Genomic DNA, 16,839 nt, shown 5'->3' on the forward strand with positions numbered 1-16,839 from the left:
GTGATGAATTTGATAAGAGATAAACCTCTTAATCATCGAATAATACAGATAAGTACAGATAATATACATATAGATAAAAACAACTAAAACCATAAAATATTAAATCAATACTTAACTTTTTGTGCCTAGATAGTGCTGCCTTATACGGTTTACTTAGAGCACTTAGGTCTTAGAGTGCCTTGATAGTTGATTTGATAGTTAATAGTTATTATTAAGGTACTCTACGATTTTCAATATTTACATTATGTAATTGATATAGAGCTAGGTAATTCTGAATTCAATTAATAAGATAAAATATGCAAATTCACATAAATCATAATTATATTTTCGTTCAAATATATCAAGTAATAACGAAATATAATATATAGTTTTTTTAGATTAATAATTAAGTAAAAATTTAATACAATCAATTTCATAAATATTTATTACCTATAAAAAAAAAATTATAGTAAATTTTTGGTATGATCACTATTCAGAAAATAATATATTTGTGTTTCTCTATATTTCTGCAATTAACTTTCTATGTTAATATAGTAATAATAATAAATGCAATTTTTATCATTATTTGTAAACTATTCTGTTTCTCAATACACAGTTAAAAATGAAAATTTATTGCAATTTTAAATTTTAAAAATGATAGTGCGGTTTATTGTTTTTTGGTTTCACAAAGTATACCTTGTGGCTCGTACTAGTAATACACTTACTTACTTAAAGGTCTTTGCAAATCATATTATTATTATTTAATTAAAATAATCATTTATTTTTATCTAGTATAAACTATATGGTATTAAGACGTATTCAAATCAAAATATTTTTAATTTATGGTTAAATTTAAGTTTTATTACAATAATATACCTAGGTTTTAAAATTGAATTACATACATTATAAATATCATAAAACTATTTTAATTAATATACATTACACTGAATTTTTTTTACACATAACAATGTCCATCATTCAAAATACATAAAATATAAAAAAAAAATTAAAAATAGTCAACAATTTAAATGTATCTGCTCAAAAATATTCAAAATATTTATAATTTTTATATTATGTAAGAATAAACATTAATTTTTGAACTACAACAAAAAGATAAAATGTTGTTATTTTGGTAAAATCTGATCTAGAGTAAACATTTTTGTATTTTTTTTCAATGATTTTGTATTGATATATAGACGTACACTGTATACATACTAGGTAGTAAACTTAGAATCCCAGAAATACAAACTATGTAAATCTAACTTGCTACTAAAAATAACCGTTGAAAGTCATCTAAAGTAACGTTAAACAAGAAAAATGAAAAAAACATTTAAAATACCACATTCATATATGACCATCAAATACCTATTAGTTTATCTTGATTTTAAAATTAGGTACCGATTTGATTTCGTAGTGAATTAAACTTTAATACATTTTTGGTATTTTATACCCGTAAATCTAACCCGGATCTAGGTCATATTGAAAAAAATGAAAAATAATAAGAAAAATTAGTCATTGACATCATTAGTAATAAATAATATTAAAAAGTTTATACGATAATTACGTATGTACATGTCGACCACGTTTAGCTCTGCTACTCGGGCGCTCTGCATTCTATGCCGTCTACAACAGTTAATATTTTTGTTGGACTGAATAGGTACCTAATAGCTCAGCGTTCAGCTAAGAACGACAATATCAATTATTGTAAAATGAAAATGTTAATAAGAAATTTTTTATTTATGTATTATTAAAGCGGGATAAAAGTTCGCGATTGTGCTGTACCTAACTTGTAGTTGGTAGGTAGAATAAAGATAATTGTAATTTAATTAAATTTACTGTTTGACCTTCGACGACGATCGTCGTAGTGGCCGTGAGCAATCGTAATTACTTTGAATCTTTGAAAGTTTGGCTATTACTCGTATTAGCCATATACCTATTATAGGTATCTAGGTCTTAGTTATTCACAGACCGACAGACAATAGTCAACTTATTCACCCAATTCTATAAAATAATAACAACAAGAATTATTAAGCAAGTTAGTCACACAAATACACGATATCCATAATTCTATTTCAAATATGTTCTAAAATAAATAATAATGTTTGACAGGAACGCCAGGAGGCAGGAACAATAAAAAATAAAAATTTTAAAATATATAAACGAAAGATGAAAACATTTATGAACGATCATAGAATTGATAAAGCTATTATAAAAACGCAGTGTGCCCAACCGATCGAAACGATTCGTGTGGTCGAACGTACCATATACCGTACCAGTACTTTGGACTTGAGCTGTACTTTGAACTTGCATCCGACTCACGGGTATTTTTAAACGCTCCTTGATGATTATAAATAGAACTTAGATTCTATTTACAAACTTCGAAATTTATTTTGAATTTTTGACCGACCTGCCGCCTGCGTCGTCTGTTATTAATTTATGAATGATCTTCGTAAGCCCGCCACGGTTCAACCACCTGTACACAGCTATCTTGTCACCAATAAGACGCCGCCTAGCGATATCTCAACTCTCGACAGTGTACATCGTATGCACCGTAGTGCAGCAAAGTGTATTGCAACCTGTTCTTTCACCTATTATTATTATTATTACTGTTCGTTGTTCATCATCATCTTTCGTTATTAATTATTATTATTATTATTATTATGTACCCAAGTCCTAATGTACATCGTCGTTTTATTTTGATGTACTTCCGTAACCGTTACTGGACATTGGTGTAGTACACACGTCTAGTCGTGCAGTGTTTATTCATAACATAATTAATCGTTTTCGATTTACGTGAAAATGTACTGGGTCTCGTTCTCATTTTATTCAATTTCCGTCTAGTTGTTTGGTTTTAAAATGCTCGAAAAATGTATTTTGTTCCAAACTTTAGTGTACTTGATGAAGTTTAATCGATATTGATTTGTTACGCTGTGTTTTTTTGAAAATTAAAATGAACTACATATTTTGGACTTTTTTACTTATTTCTTCTTCCTATGCTGATGGTAATTACTTTTGAATGTTGATTAATCTACCTATATGTTAGTATTAGTTTTAGACTAGATATTATAATTTATAAATTAGTTTAACATTTAATTTTGTGCCTAATAAAACAAATATATAATTTTATTATACGTCCACTTACGTTAAAAAATGTATAGTTAAATTTAAGTTTATTTAATTAAGTAATCAGTTAATAATCCATTATTTAAACTGGCTGTATCACTGATTAAAATTTTATTTTATTTCATCCTACAATACAACCTTAAAATATTATAGGTCATTAAATAAGTAGATACTCAATAACATGCAATTTGATGAATAGGTAATACTAATTTGTGAATTAAAATTTTTTACATTAAATAGAATCGAAAATAAACAAAATAATACATTCATTTAATGTTTTTATAGATACAAAATATAAACATGACAATATTTATATCTATATAAATGACAAGCGTGTTATCATATTAAATATGAAAATTACTTAAATTGGGTTTAAATGCATTTAAAGTATGATCATAATTATTAATTAATAATATGTTCCTACATGTTGGAATATTATTAAAAATTTTATGTGATTAAACTGAATGTTCAAAGTTCTTATTTTATTGATTGAAGATCAAATTATATTTTATGAGACATGTTATTATATTTATAAAGTTTTGATCAACTTTTGTTATACAAATTTTTTACTCCTGTTAAATAAATTATATTTAATTTCATTTTATGTGTTTAATAGATTTACCAGTGTTCAATAAGTATATGGATAATGAAGCTCTTTCTGAAAACATTCCAGTAGGTCAATCTATTTACAAACTTGAAGGAGTTGATTCTTTTGGAAATGAAAATGATCTATTATACGGTATAGAAGGAACTGATCATTTGGTTGTTGATTCTAATACTGGAGTTGTTACTGTTGCAAAACCATTAGATCACGAGGTAGATTTTTTAATAGATTATTTTAAATTATTCAGAGTAACATATCTTACATATTCATAATTAATTACATAATGGGAATAATAACTGGAATTTAAATAATATTTGTTTTTGTGTTATAGGAAAGTGATACATTAAAATTTACTGTAACTTTGCAACAAAAAAACTCTGGTGATGTTGTTCGACTTCCTATATCTGTGATTATATTAGACGAAAATGATAATGCGCCTACATTTGTACATACCCCTTATGAAGGTATGGTGAATGAAGAATCTCAAATTGGTACTACTGTATTTAAATGGATCCATGTTGAAGATGTAGACAAAGTTGGTGAACCTCTTGAAGTTAGATGTGAATCAGTTTTCCAGGTTATTTATTTAAAAATTATTATATTAACACTTGATACAAATAGTACTATAGACTAAGATATATTTTGATGCAGTTCGCAGCAGTCGCAAATATAAAGTACAAATATTGTGTACTGTGTACTGTACTGCTGGTGCTCATTCCTTCTAACCACTAATATGGTACATAATACAAATCGATTCAGATTTTCACCTTAATCAATTATAGAAAAGGCAAGACAAGGTGACACTCTATTCTATGACGCCAACGCAAATACATCATATCTGATTCTATGCGTCAATATTACTGTTTGTTCAACAAGTCTGATCATCACTTGATTTTCCCCAAGGTGTATGAAAAATTTATGTTTTTGTGGATGTTGTCATCATTTTAAGACTAATAATAATGTTATATTTTGTTCTTTTTATTGTTCTGATTACCACATGCAATTGTATTGATTTAATTTGTATGGCAACCTATGTTCTGACACCAATCACATCATATTAAATAAGACTGTTCCAACCAGTTTGCAACGATAAATTACTTTTGTACATTAAGCATCAACTTTTTTATTATTAAGTGCTGTGTATATCTATAATGCATTCCAACATTGTCATCCTAACTACAGTTACAATTTCCATTATGTTAACAAATTGCATCAACTTGACAAATAATTTATAATATTAAGTGATTCTGTACATTTTTGTTTTTGTAATATAATTAAATTCTTATGCTGCATGATATAATTTTGGCATGCAATTTTAGATACTATTTTATAATGTCAAAATTGCATTGCATGTTTGAATAAAAATATTCACTTATTGATAATTTAAATGAAAATTATTAACACGCAATATAATTTTCAGAATGATGATGGATGTTCAAAATTCAAAATACAACCATTGAATGTTAGTGAAAGTTACTATTTGGGAGTTTTAGTTGTAAATGGAGATATACAATATTCAGAAACTCAGTTTTACAAACTGTTTTTAATTGCTAGCGTAAGTAATAACTAAAACATAAAATGCATACAACTTTTGTTATTTGAGCTATAAAAATTACAATTTTGAATTTTTTTATGATACATAATGACATTTTTATCTCTTTAATTATAATAATACTTTATTATACTATTTCTTAGTTAAATATATTTTAAAGAATTATAATATACGGACATAATTATAAACAATTGTTTGAATTAATAATAAAGTAAAATGATATATTAGCTGATATTGTAATTATTTTTGTGTTGCTTAATTTAAAATTTTAATATTTCTTTATAATACATATTATAATTTTTAGGATGGTGTACATGAAACCAAAATAAATTTAGATATACATGTTAAAGACATTCAAAACATGCCTCCTGTTTTTCATGGATCTCTTACTACTGTAATTAGTGAAGATATATCAGTTGGAACTCATATTTTAACAGTAAATGCAAAAGATGGTGATAGAGGTGATCCAAGAAGTATTGTTTATGACTTAATACAAAGTAAATAAATGTATACTTTTAATCTAGAATTAATTTTACCTTGAACATATTACTTAAAATTTAGCATTTAAAATAATAAAAAATTATTATTTTGCAGATCCTATGGATTATTTTTCTTTAGATGGCCTATCAGGTAATTTAAGTACTGCTAAACCAATAGACCGAGAAACTTTAACTAATAATAATGGTATCATTACATTAACTGTTCGAGTAAGTATGCATAATATGAATATTACGTTATTTAGTTAAATGATTAATATTGTTTTAAATAAATTAATAATTTTTTTTATTTTTAGGCTAGAGAAATTTTTAATGGCTCAGCTTTGGATGACAAATTAAGTTCATCCACTGCAATTATTACAATAACTATACAAGATGTTAATGATGAACCACCAGTCTTTAATAAGCGAGACTATTTTATCTCAATACCTGAAAATATAGCTCCTGGTACTCCTTTACCCAACTTAAACATGAGTGTTACGGATTTAGATTTAGTAAGAAACTACTTAATATTTGTAAAACTTTCAAAAATTAAAATACGGTTTTTTCTTTAGGGTGCAAATTCAGAATTTTCATTGCGGTTACACGATGAGTCAAAATTGTTTGTTGTAGAACCAACCAAAGCTATTGGTTCAATAGATGTTGGAATAAAATTAGCAAATAATGTGAAATTAGACTATGAAGATCCTAATCAAAGAAAGTTTATTGTTTTGGTAATAAAATGTTGTATTTATAAATTAAATAAATATTAATACAACAATTTGTAAACTTTATTTTGTTGTTTACAATAAAATAGGTAATAGCAAGTGAACCAAGTGAAAAATATGATTTAACTTCGACAGCTACACTTACAATTCAAGTAACAGATGTTAATGACAATCCTCCAGAATTTGACAACAATGCTTACACTCTTACAGTAAATGAAACAGCTACGCCTGGAACCATAATAGGAATAGTTAAAGCAACTGATAGAGATAGTAACCCAAATATTGTTTATACATTAAATGGACCTTCGGCTGATAAGTAAATATTTTATTAAATATTTCTGATTTTCTATTTATTTCAATCAAATTATATTTTTAATTTTCTGAATTTAAGGTTTAATGTAGAAAAAACCACTGGTGTAATATCTGTTGCACTCTGTTCAAATGTTGGGAAACCACCATGTTTAGATTATGAAACACAATCAAATTATTATTTAACTTATATAGCAACTGATGATAATGGTAATGGACAATCAAATTCAGTAACTATAATGATTTTGGTTACCGACAGTAATGATAATCCACCAACTTTTATTCAACACTCTTATACAAGTCTCATTGATGAAGGAGTAACAACATTTGAACCTCCTCTTATTGTTCAAGTAAGTTGAACAAAATGTAATGTACTTATTTATACATTTTTTTTCCTATTAATTTAAATAAATTGAAAAATTCAATAATTAATAATTTTATAATATAACATCCAAAAAGTATTTTATTTTATATTCACTGCAAAATAATACTTTGATTAACTATTATTTAACTTAAAATGATAATTAATCAAAATAATTTGTTTACAGGCTATTGATGCTGATAAATCATCATCAATTTTGTATTCAATAATATCTGGAAATGAAAGACATTTATTTAAAATAGATCAAAGTAGTGGAGAAATATTTATTTCATCTCCTGATGGACTTCAAAGATCAAAAAATAATATAACACTTATTATAAGTGTAAGTATATTGTGTATGTTTATTTTGATTTACAGTAACTTAATGAAAATTGATAATTTGTTTAATATAGGCAAGTGATGGAGTTTATAATGATGAAGCAACTGTTAACATTGTTGTATTAGATGTTAATAATAATAGTCCACAATTTTTATTGGAATCTTATAATGTTTCTATTCATGAAAATGAACCCATTGGTTTTAGTGTTATTAGAGTTGAGGCAATAGATGAGGATTTCGATATGAATGCAAATCTTACGTATCACATACAAGAGGGTTCTTTTAACCATTTTGCTATTGACCCTATTACTGGACTTATTTATACTTCATCAAAACTTGATTTTGATCAACATTCAAATTATGCCATTAAAACATTGTCAATTGATAAAGGCACACCTGCATTAACTGGAAGTACAACAGTATTCATAAATATAATTAATGTAAATAACAAGAGTCCAGAATTCACTCCGATAATACAGCGAACTGAGGTACGAAATTGAATAACTGTTTAACGGTTATTGTTGGATTTTTAATGTTATACAGTCCAATTACTTTAATTTTGTAATAATATTTAGGTGTCTGAAGATGTTCCTGTTGGTACAGTTATATATCGTCTTATTGCTCATGATCCAGATACTAGTGATGAAAATGCCTTAAATTTCTCATTAGATTCTTCAGAGATCACTGGGTTTAGCAGCAATGGAAACCAATTGAATAATAATTTAGATATTAAAAATTGGTTTAAAATTAGAGCGTCTAATGGTGATGTAATAATAGCCAAACCCATTGACAGAAACATTGCAGCTATTGTTAGTCTATCAGTTGTAGTTACTGATACATCAGCTCCAGACATTCAACAGTCTAAAGGTTATTTATAAATGTATAATATTACTCAATTTAATATAATTTATAAGTTATGTAAAATATTCAATATATAAAAAAAAATTTAATATTATTAGTAAAGTTCAAATTCTTACTATTAAAATACATTAAAAAGTTGTATATTATATTTTGTAAAATATTCTTATTTTATTAAGTACCTATTTATTTAAGTTTATCACTCTGTTATACCTAATTAAAGATAGTTATTAAATAATTTTCATATTTCTAGGAACACTTATGGTAACTATAATAGACATAAACGATATACCACCAGTATTTAATCCACCTTGGACTAAAGAGAATCCATATTATACTGTATCATGTCCAGAAGAACAACCACTTGGTACTGTTATTGCAAAATTTATTGCAACTGATGACTCAGGAATTGATTATTATGATATTATACCAGAGAATCCATTTATTGATGTAAATCGGACATCAGGTAATGTAATAAATCAAAATAATAAAAGTAAAATATATTTAAATGTATAAACATATCATATTAATCAATATAGTCATAATTTTCACTATTTAAAATAATATAATAAATTTTAATTTCAGGAGTTATATTCACAAAAGAAAAAATTGATTTTGAAACTATTGAAAATATTGATCTTAATTTGATTGTTTACGACACTGGTCATCCCCAACTTTCAACAACTGCTACTATATTTATAAAAATTACTAACATAAATGACAATACTCCAGTTTTTAATCAGGTACTATTGTATATTTATTTTGAAATTGTACTCGACTATAATTTCTTCATTCTTTATATTAAATAATATTTTTGATCAATATTGTTAAAATATACTTCAGATTATAAATGGATTAATAATATGCAGGCTATAATTTATGAAATCGATAAAGTTGATGTAATATTAAGTTGTTATAGTCAATTATATTTTCAATAACATTTATAACTTACAAGTTTTTTAATTATTTTATTTGCATAGTTCTTATACATACATTTGTATCTATAACTGAGCAATTAAATTTAAATAAATATTATGTATAGCTTTCAAATTTTAGTGATTTCTTATTTTTAGTTAGTATATTATAATAAAATAAATTTACTGTTTGATTGTTTATTTAAAAAAATATTATTTTGTTATTAATATACTACTATTTCAGACTGAGTATAAAGCAGAAATAGAAGAGAATGCACCAGTTGGAACTTTTGTTACAATTGTAATTGCTACTGATGCTGATAAGGGATTGTTTGGATTAGTTCGTTACTCCATCATTGGCAATAAATATGGTTTCATTATTGATCAAGACACAGGAATTGTAAAAGTTAATGATTCTAGTTTTCTTGATCGTGAAGTAACATCTGATTTTATGTTAACAATACAAGCTAAAGATGAAGCTCCGCCTGGTTTGACAAAAACTGCTGAAGTATTGGTAAATATTTTTTTAATAATTGTTTTGTAGTATAATATTTAAAAAATAAACATACTTAAGTTTTTTTTAATGATGTACCCTTAAGCTAAATTACTTTATAAGTATAAATGATGTGAATGCTGATTATTTTATTTTCAGTTATATATTAAACTAATTGATGTGAATGATAATCCACCACAATTTGACCCAAAAGATTATTCATTGTCTATTATTGTCTCAACTCCTACAACACCACTTATGCAATTGAAAGCCATTGATAAAGATCTGAATTCAAAATTGAAATACTCTATTATATCAGGAAATAGAGGTTTGTAGGAATATAATAAATAATATTTATATATAAAATTGTATTTTTGATGAATTGATTTTAGATTTATTTACCCTTGATAAGGATTCTGGATTTTTATACTCAGCTATGTCTTTGAATGGTAAAAAAGGCGTTTATTTGATTGAAGTTGATGTTTTTGATGGTATTTTTCGGGATCAAGCAAATATTAACATTACTGTATTAGATGTTAATCAAAATCAACCAGTATTTGTTCATCCATCCGCTAATAATTCCACTCTATCTATTCTAGAAGTAAGTTCCTCTTATTATCTAAAAGTAAAATATATATTTTTAAATTGTTAAAAAATATTTAAAAATTTAAATTTAAATTTAAGGATGTTAGTGTTGGAACATCAATTATAACAGTTTGTGCTGAAGATAAAGATTTTGGAGAAAATGGCAGGGTGACTTATTTTTTCAAAGTTGCAAATTCAAATGCTCAACAGACTGATGAATTTACTATTAATACTGAAACAGGACAGATAAAAACTCAAATTTTACTTGATTATGAAACTAAATCATCTTATCAAGTACAAAATAAATCATAAATATAATATATTCTCTTCTGTTTTAAATTAAAATATAATTGTCAATATTTATAATAAAATATATTTATTTAGTTGGTTCTAGTTGCACGAGATCAAGGATCACCAACATGGCACGAATCATTGAAACTTCTCACAATCAATTTAATTGATGTTAATGATAATAAACCTCGATTTCCTATACAAGATAATCATAAACCATTATATACATTTTATGTAAAAGAAAATAATAGACCTCAGTATAAGATTGGTAATTTGTTTACATTGATATGAAAAAAACTGATTGTTTATAAGTAACAGTGAGTAATATTTTTAAAATATTTCTTAGGTCAAATTAAAGCAACTGATTTAGATCAAGGTGAAAATGCACGTATTTATTATTATTTAATATCAAATATATCAGTTCCATTTATTGTGGACCGTATTGATGGAACTATTTATGCAAATGATACATTAGATAGAGAAAAACAGAGTTCATATGAAATTATTGTTAAAGCTTCAAATGATAACGATTATCAACAAAAAAATGTAACTATATCATTATTTTATGGGGGGTCTGGTCTAAACTAATTTTACTCTAATTGATTTAACTCAAGCTTGTGTTTAATTGTATTATTTACTTAACAGGATGGAGAAGAAGACGATTATAGTTTGGCTAAAGTATTAATTTTGGTAACAGATGAAAACGATAATGCCCCAGTTTTTCTATCTAAACATTATTATGCCGGTAAGTCGATTCAATCTTATTGTTCTTAAAAAGGTATTGAGTTACTTCATTTACTTGAATACCATTTTTTTAAGTTGTAATTTTTTTATGAAATTAAAATTTATTTCAATTTCAAAACTTTTAAGTTATTTTAAATTTTAAAGACACAACAATTTAAGCTATAACAGAAATAAAAAATAAAAGTTATTCTAAATTAAAATTTTTAAATTTATATTAACTAAGTTGCATTACATTATAATATAAATTTATTTAAATGCAATTAATCCATTTATTTATGCTTGATAATTTCTGCTGTGAATCAACAGTATATATTAATCAAACTTTAAAAGATTACTAAATTAATTAGTTAAATTTGTACTATCCTAAATATTTCATTTTCAGGAGTAAATACAATGGCCAAAGTTGGAGATATTGTACTTCAAGTAACATCAGTTGATCTAGATTATGAAGAAAACAGTACAGTTGTATATTATATAGAGAATACACAATTATTTAGACCAGGATTAAACAATTTGACATGGTCATCTTTACTAAAAGACCCTTTTTCAATTGATCAATCGGGTCGTATTTCTACAGCTGTATTTTTAGCTGAGTATAATCAAGGACGTTTTGACTTACAAATAGCTGCCAAAGAAAGTGCACCTCCTTATAGAGTTGCATCAACAATAGTTACAGTAATATAATTACATTTATCAAATCAAATTGACTATTCTATATGGACATTTTTTTTAGGTATGGGTGTATGAAACCCACCAATTAGTTAAATTAATAGTATCACGTGCTCCACAAACAGTTAATGAAGGTCGAGAACAAATACTCTCTAGTTTAGCAAATGTGACTAATATGATTGTTGTATTGGATGATGTTCGTTATCATGTTAACCAATATGGTTACATTCAACCTGATTGGAGTGATGTGTATTTGCACTTAGTTGATCCAACAAGAAATGATATAATGTCTAGTTGGGAAGTTCTAACTATAATTGATGATAAATATGACTATTTGAAAGACTATTATCATAATTTTGCTATTGAAAATGTTGTGGTATGTATAACTAGGTTTAATAAAATTAAAAGAATTATTATTATTTGCTTTTGCAATTTAAGATTGGTTGATGTTTTAAATTATATTTTGTTAATTTTAGCCTGCTTTGGTGGTTACTCAAAATGAATCATTTGAACCTACTATAGCTGCTTTGGTAGCTTTATTAGTTGTATTGACTGTTGGATGTATTGGTGTATTAATAATTTGTTGCTGCTTCAGACATTGGTAAATTAATTTTGAAGATTTAACATTATTTAATTAATTATTTTATTTATGTATATATTTCATCAGGATGTTTTCGGAATTGGACAATAATTCAATAAAGAATGATATACTGATAAAAAAAGCTGTGATTGATGATCTCAGTACTACAGAAAATCCTCTTTGGATTGAACAGTAAGATAATATTGAATATAAATATTAATTTATATTTTTAATTAAATACTATAACTAAAAATGAGAAATATAGGGATTTGATAAACAGGAAAACTTGAAAGTAATGATAATGTATTATATTCAAAAGTCATTAAATTAAGTTTTATATACTTAATTTTTTAATGATTGTGCCAAAAATATTATTTTCCTCTTTTATTAGAGTGTACTAAATAATAAAATGTTTCTTGTTACTTGGCTTTAATTAATATTTTAGTAGTACTGAACATAATTGCTTTATATGTTTTTATACCAAAAAGTGTTATAGTAAAATAAGATGTATAATTGCAAAATTTCAGTTCAGTTTATTTGTTTTTGTTTTAGAAAATTAAAGTTATATGAAGAACAAGAATTAACTATGCAAGTTTTTTGTGATATAGAAAATAAAGAAATACCAATAAATCAAGATAATATCGTGGTAAATTAGAGTTAATTTTTTGTTTTGTTCAATATTGTTATTAATCATTACAAATATTGTATATTTTAGGGAGATAATACATACGCAACAATACGGCGCCCTTCTCGCCGTGGCTCTATAAATACATTATTGACAATGACACCTGGTGAATATGCTACTTTGGGAGGATCTGTCTTACCATTGCCTCCTGATGGAGGCACTTCTCATAGTCAACAAGTATTTATTTAAATATTAATATTTAATGCTATTAAAATATTCAAGACTTACATTTAGTTTAATTATCTTGTGGATAAAGAGGTTTTCTATCAAATTAGAATAGACACTTATTCAAACAGACTGGCTTTCAGTATTTTTCTCATCGCTTTTATAGTTTTGGGTCTAAACTGGTATGCATTTGACAATTAACTTAATGTAATTCAACAAACAAACATTGGGTTTTTTATTCCTTATTATGTTTTACTTCAATATAGCCAATTCTTATGTTAATTTAAGATTGTTTTATGATATCTTGATTTTTAAATTGGTTGTTAAAATTGTACATTTTCTTTTTAAATTACAAAAAATGATCTGAAGTGTCCTCAGCTTGCTAAGTTCAACATGGCTTTAATCAAAAAATTAAAATAAATGACTGGTCAATCAATGATTGTGATCATTTATGACTGGCCATCCATATGTATATAAAATAATTACATAAATTACATTCCTCCTATTTTTTGATATCAAAATTTAACAAGTTTAAGGCAAGTGTATGGTGGCTAATTTGATCCACCCATTATATATATCTTTCTCTTGGCTTTTTGTGTTAGGCCTTGAGACCTTTAAGTTTTTTCTTTATGTATTTGTCATTATTTAATAATAAAATTGTTAAGTAACTTTAACGTGCCAAAGTGTCAAGTTTTATTTTATCTTCATCGGTCGAATTTCTGATAGAAAATTAGTCAATATATTATTTGTGTAATCATAGTAAATAAATTAATTTTATATACAATTAAACTAATTATAAATTGGCCATGTCATACTATTAATATCATTATCAAAATTTAATATTTTAATTTTAATTTTTACTGGTATTATTCTATGTTTAAATTATATTTGTTTTATATATTTTCAATCATTTATATTTTTTTTAAATATATATTTTCATATGAAAAGTAAAAATGTCAGGCTCAATGGTCAGAGTTTAAAATAAAACTTAAAGAGTAAAAGTATTCATTTAATTTGAGCTCAAATGATCATTGTATTTCAAAAATACATTTATTATTTTAAATTAGTAACTTTTAGTTTTGCTTATAATCATTTGATAATTGTAAAATAAAATTGAATTTGATTTATTTATTTTGATTGCTATTACTTTTATAGAAATTATGATACTTAACATAACTGTTTCTAAAACATTTTATTAAATCAAATATTCTATTTTTACATTCATTTAACTTTTTAAAATTGTTATTTGTAGATGTTTGAAGCTTCACTTGGATTTCAAGGATCTACATTCCAAGTCCCAGATTCTGCTTTAGATACTAGTAATTTGCTAATAAACAACTCCGATATATAATATAACATTGATATTTATAAATTTATAAATCATTTTATTATATTTACTGTATTTAACATCACTAGAGAAAATTATTCAATGTTTTAAAGTCACTAGTACCATAAATTAAATTTATGTCTGATTTAATCTATGTTAATATTTATACATCACTTTATAATATAATCATATACAAGGTACATGGCAATATATTTGAATCAAATGTATGTAATAATTGATTTATATAATGTATTAAGTCAATTAAAATTATTCATATTAAGATTAACACAGGACCAACTATTTATAAATGTAAAATAGGTATTTTATTTTCTATAATTAGATTGCATTTAAATGTCATTTTAAATTAATTGAAGAAATTTTAACGTAAATGGTAAACTATGTGATCATCAAATTATTATTTATGTGAAATAAGTAATAAGTAATTATATGTATTTATTTTTATGTTTATCAATTGTGATATTTCAGTATTAAAAACGAATTCCTTTCAATAAAAACTATAGATCTAACATATGTATATAAGATTTTATAAAGTAATTAATATTTTAAATTTATTTTACGCTGTGAAACTATTTATTAGTATTTATCCATTATTAAACTTATTTTTGTATTTTTATAATTTTATATTGTACTTTGAAATATAAGTAGTTTATGTTTAATAATTTTAACATTTTCTAATTAATAAATATTTAGATTTATTTGTTGTTCAAATTATTTGGAATTACAAATCTTTTTAAACACATTTTACTTTGTGATTACAGTGTTTTAATATATTTATTTATTTTTTACACGTGTTTTTTATTATAAAAACCTATAATGTAAAATATACAGTAGTGGTTCTCAAATCTTTAATCTTTATCGCCCACTTACCAAAAAAAAATCTAAAATTCTCATTTAAAGATAAAAATATTGGTATCAAAAAGATAGCAATGAAAAATTGATTTTCAAATATTATTATAATATTGCATGAATAGTGAATACGTACGAATAAAATAAAGACAATAAAGGTTAGGTATCTTAATTCTTAATGACTTATTAGATGGGTGTATTTGGTGTTTAGCTAGAAGTTAGTTGATGTTAAAATGAATCATTTTTTATTAGCATGAACTTTTATTTAACGTTCATGCAGTCTTGACTCTTGATAGTTTCATAGTTTCATCTATAAAAGCTTTTTGCAAATGAGGCATATCGATTATGTAATATAATATGTAGATTATTTAATAAAATTAAGCTACGAATAGTTCAGTACCTATTATACTGCCCACTATTTTCTTCTATTCAGTCATGATGTAAAAAACATGTGGACACAATAATTATAAGAACATTAAACGACAACGAATGAACGAAAAAGGTCGGCATCCGCGAATATACTAAGTCTAAAACTAAATATTAATTACAAATAGAATTCAGATATTATTATATTTATTATAATGATGATATAGATTACTTTAAAATAGAAACATGTACATGTATGTTGTTGCTGTTATTGCGATAACAACCGGTTATTTTGTCGACAAACCACAATTATTCTAAAAATACAAAAATATAATAATTTATTTAAGTTAAAAAAAAAATCGAGTGACGGCCTTTTATTTATTCAATGACTTAAAATAATCTTGTAAACTTCGATTGTCCCTTTCTTAGATAGTTCTGTAATCTCAAGCCCCAAGAGGGCGATATCGGTATTTTGGGAAATAAATGGAGTAACGTACCTACATTGGCTACATTAAATAGCTAATGTTAGTAAGTCTTTAAGGAAGTTTTGATGCTATATACAGCAAGTTCATAATAACTAAAAAAATTTGTTGGACACAGCATAAAACATTTTAAAAGTTGACTTGATATTTCTATCATAATACCAAAAGCAAAAACAATCTATTTTTGTATACTCAATCAACCCTTTTCTTTAGAAAATTTTTGGGTTTTAAGAAAACCATTTTTTTTTTGTACAATATATTATTAAATTTTAATTAAGACTCAATAACATAAAAACTATTGTACAAAAGTATTGATTAAGTATAAGTTTGAAATTTACAACT

General features: G+C 24.9%; 1 protein-coding gene across 2 annotated transcripts; it reads left to right on the forward strand.

Moving 5' to 3' along the window:
* The first annotated feature begins 2,506 nt into the window (after nt 1–2,506).
* Nucleotides 2,507–14,872, forward strand: LOC112597666 (cadherin-87A). 2 transcript variants are annotated; one of them, XM_025343810.1, is made up of 29 exons: nt 2,507–2,981; nt 3,719–3,918; nt 4,038–4,283; nt 5,127–5,261; nt 5,563–5,755; nt 5,853–5,965; nt 6,052–6,249; nt 6,310–6,468; nt 6,552–6,778; nt 6,854–7,121; nt 7,320–7,475; nt 7,546–7,959; nt 8,047–8,338; nt 8,583–8,795; nt 8,915–9,072; nt 9,488–9,757; nt 9,896–10,064; nt 10,129–10,337; nt 10,421–10,615; nt 10,706–10,880; nt 10,959–11,158; nt 11,258–11,357; nt 11,739–12,031; nt 12,090–12,401; nt 12,502–12,626; nt 12,693–12,797; nt 13,158–13,251; nt 13,321–13,467; nt 14,708–14,872. In XM_025343810.1, exons 1-29 carry the CDS (start codon nt 2,930–2,932, stop codon nt 14,804–14,806), a joined length of 5,517 nt encoding a protein of 1,838 aa, XP_025199595.1. In that variant the 5' UTR covers nt 2,507–2,929; the 3' UTR covers nt 14,807–14,872. The 2 variants fall into 2 exon arrangements, with proteins under 2 accessions (XP_025199595.1, XP_025199596.1); XM_025343811.1 differs by lacking the exons at nt 2,507–2,981; nt 3,719–3,918; nt 4,038–4,283 and adding an exon at nt 4,393–4,609.
* Nucleotides 14,873–16,839: the final 1,967 nt, after the last annotated feature.

Source organism: Melanaphis sacchari, unplaced genomic scaffold (genome assembly GCF_002803265.2).
Source record: "Melanaphis sacchari strain LSU unplaced genomic scaffold, SCAv2.0 Contig43_pilon_pilon, whole genome shotgun sequence".
In the NCBI taxonomy this organism is placed as follows: domain Eukaryota; kingdom Metazoa; phylum Arthropoda; class Insecta; order Hemiptera; family Aphididae; genus Melanaphis; species Melanaphis sacchari.

Bases quoted from the DNA above. Each gene is read 5' to 3' on its own strand.
- LOC112597666 (XM_025343810.1), top strand. From the start codon at position 2,930: ATGAACTACATATTTTGGACTTTTTTACTTATTTCTTCTTCCTATGCT. The intron at 5,262-5,562 runs GTAAGTAATAAC...TATAATTTTTAG, and splicing joins AACTGTTTTTAATTGCTAGC to GATGGTGTACATGAAACCAA. The intron at 12,627-12,692 runs GTAAATTAATTT...ATATTTCATCAG, and splicing joins TGTTGCTGCTTCAGACATTG to GATGTTTTCGGAATTGGACA.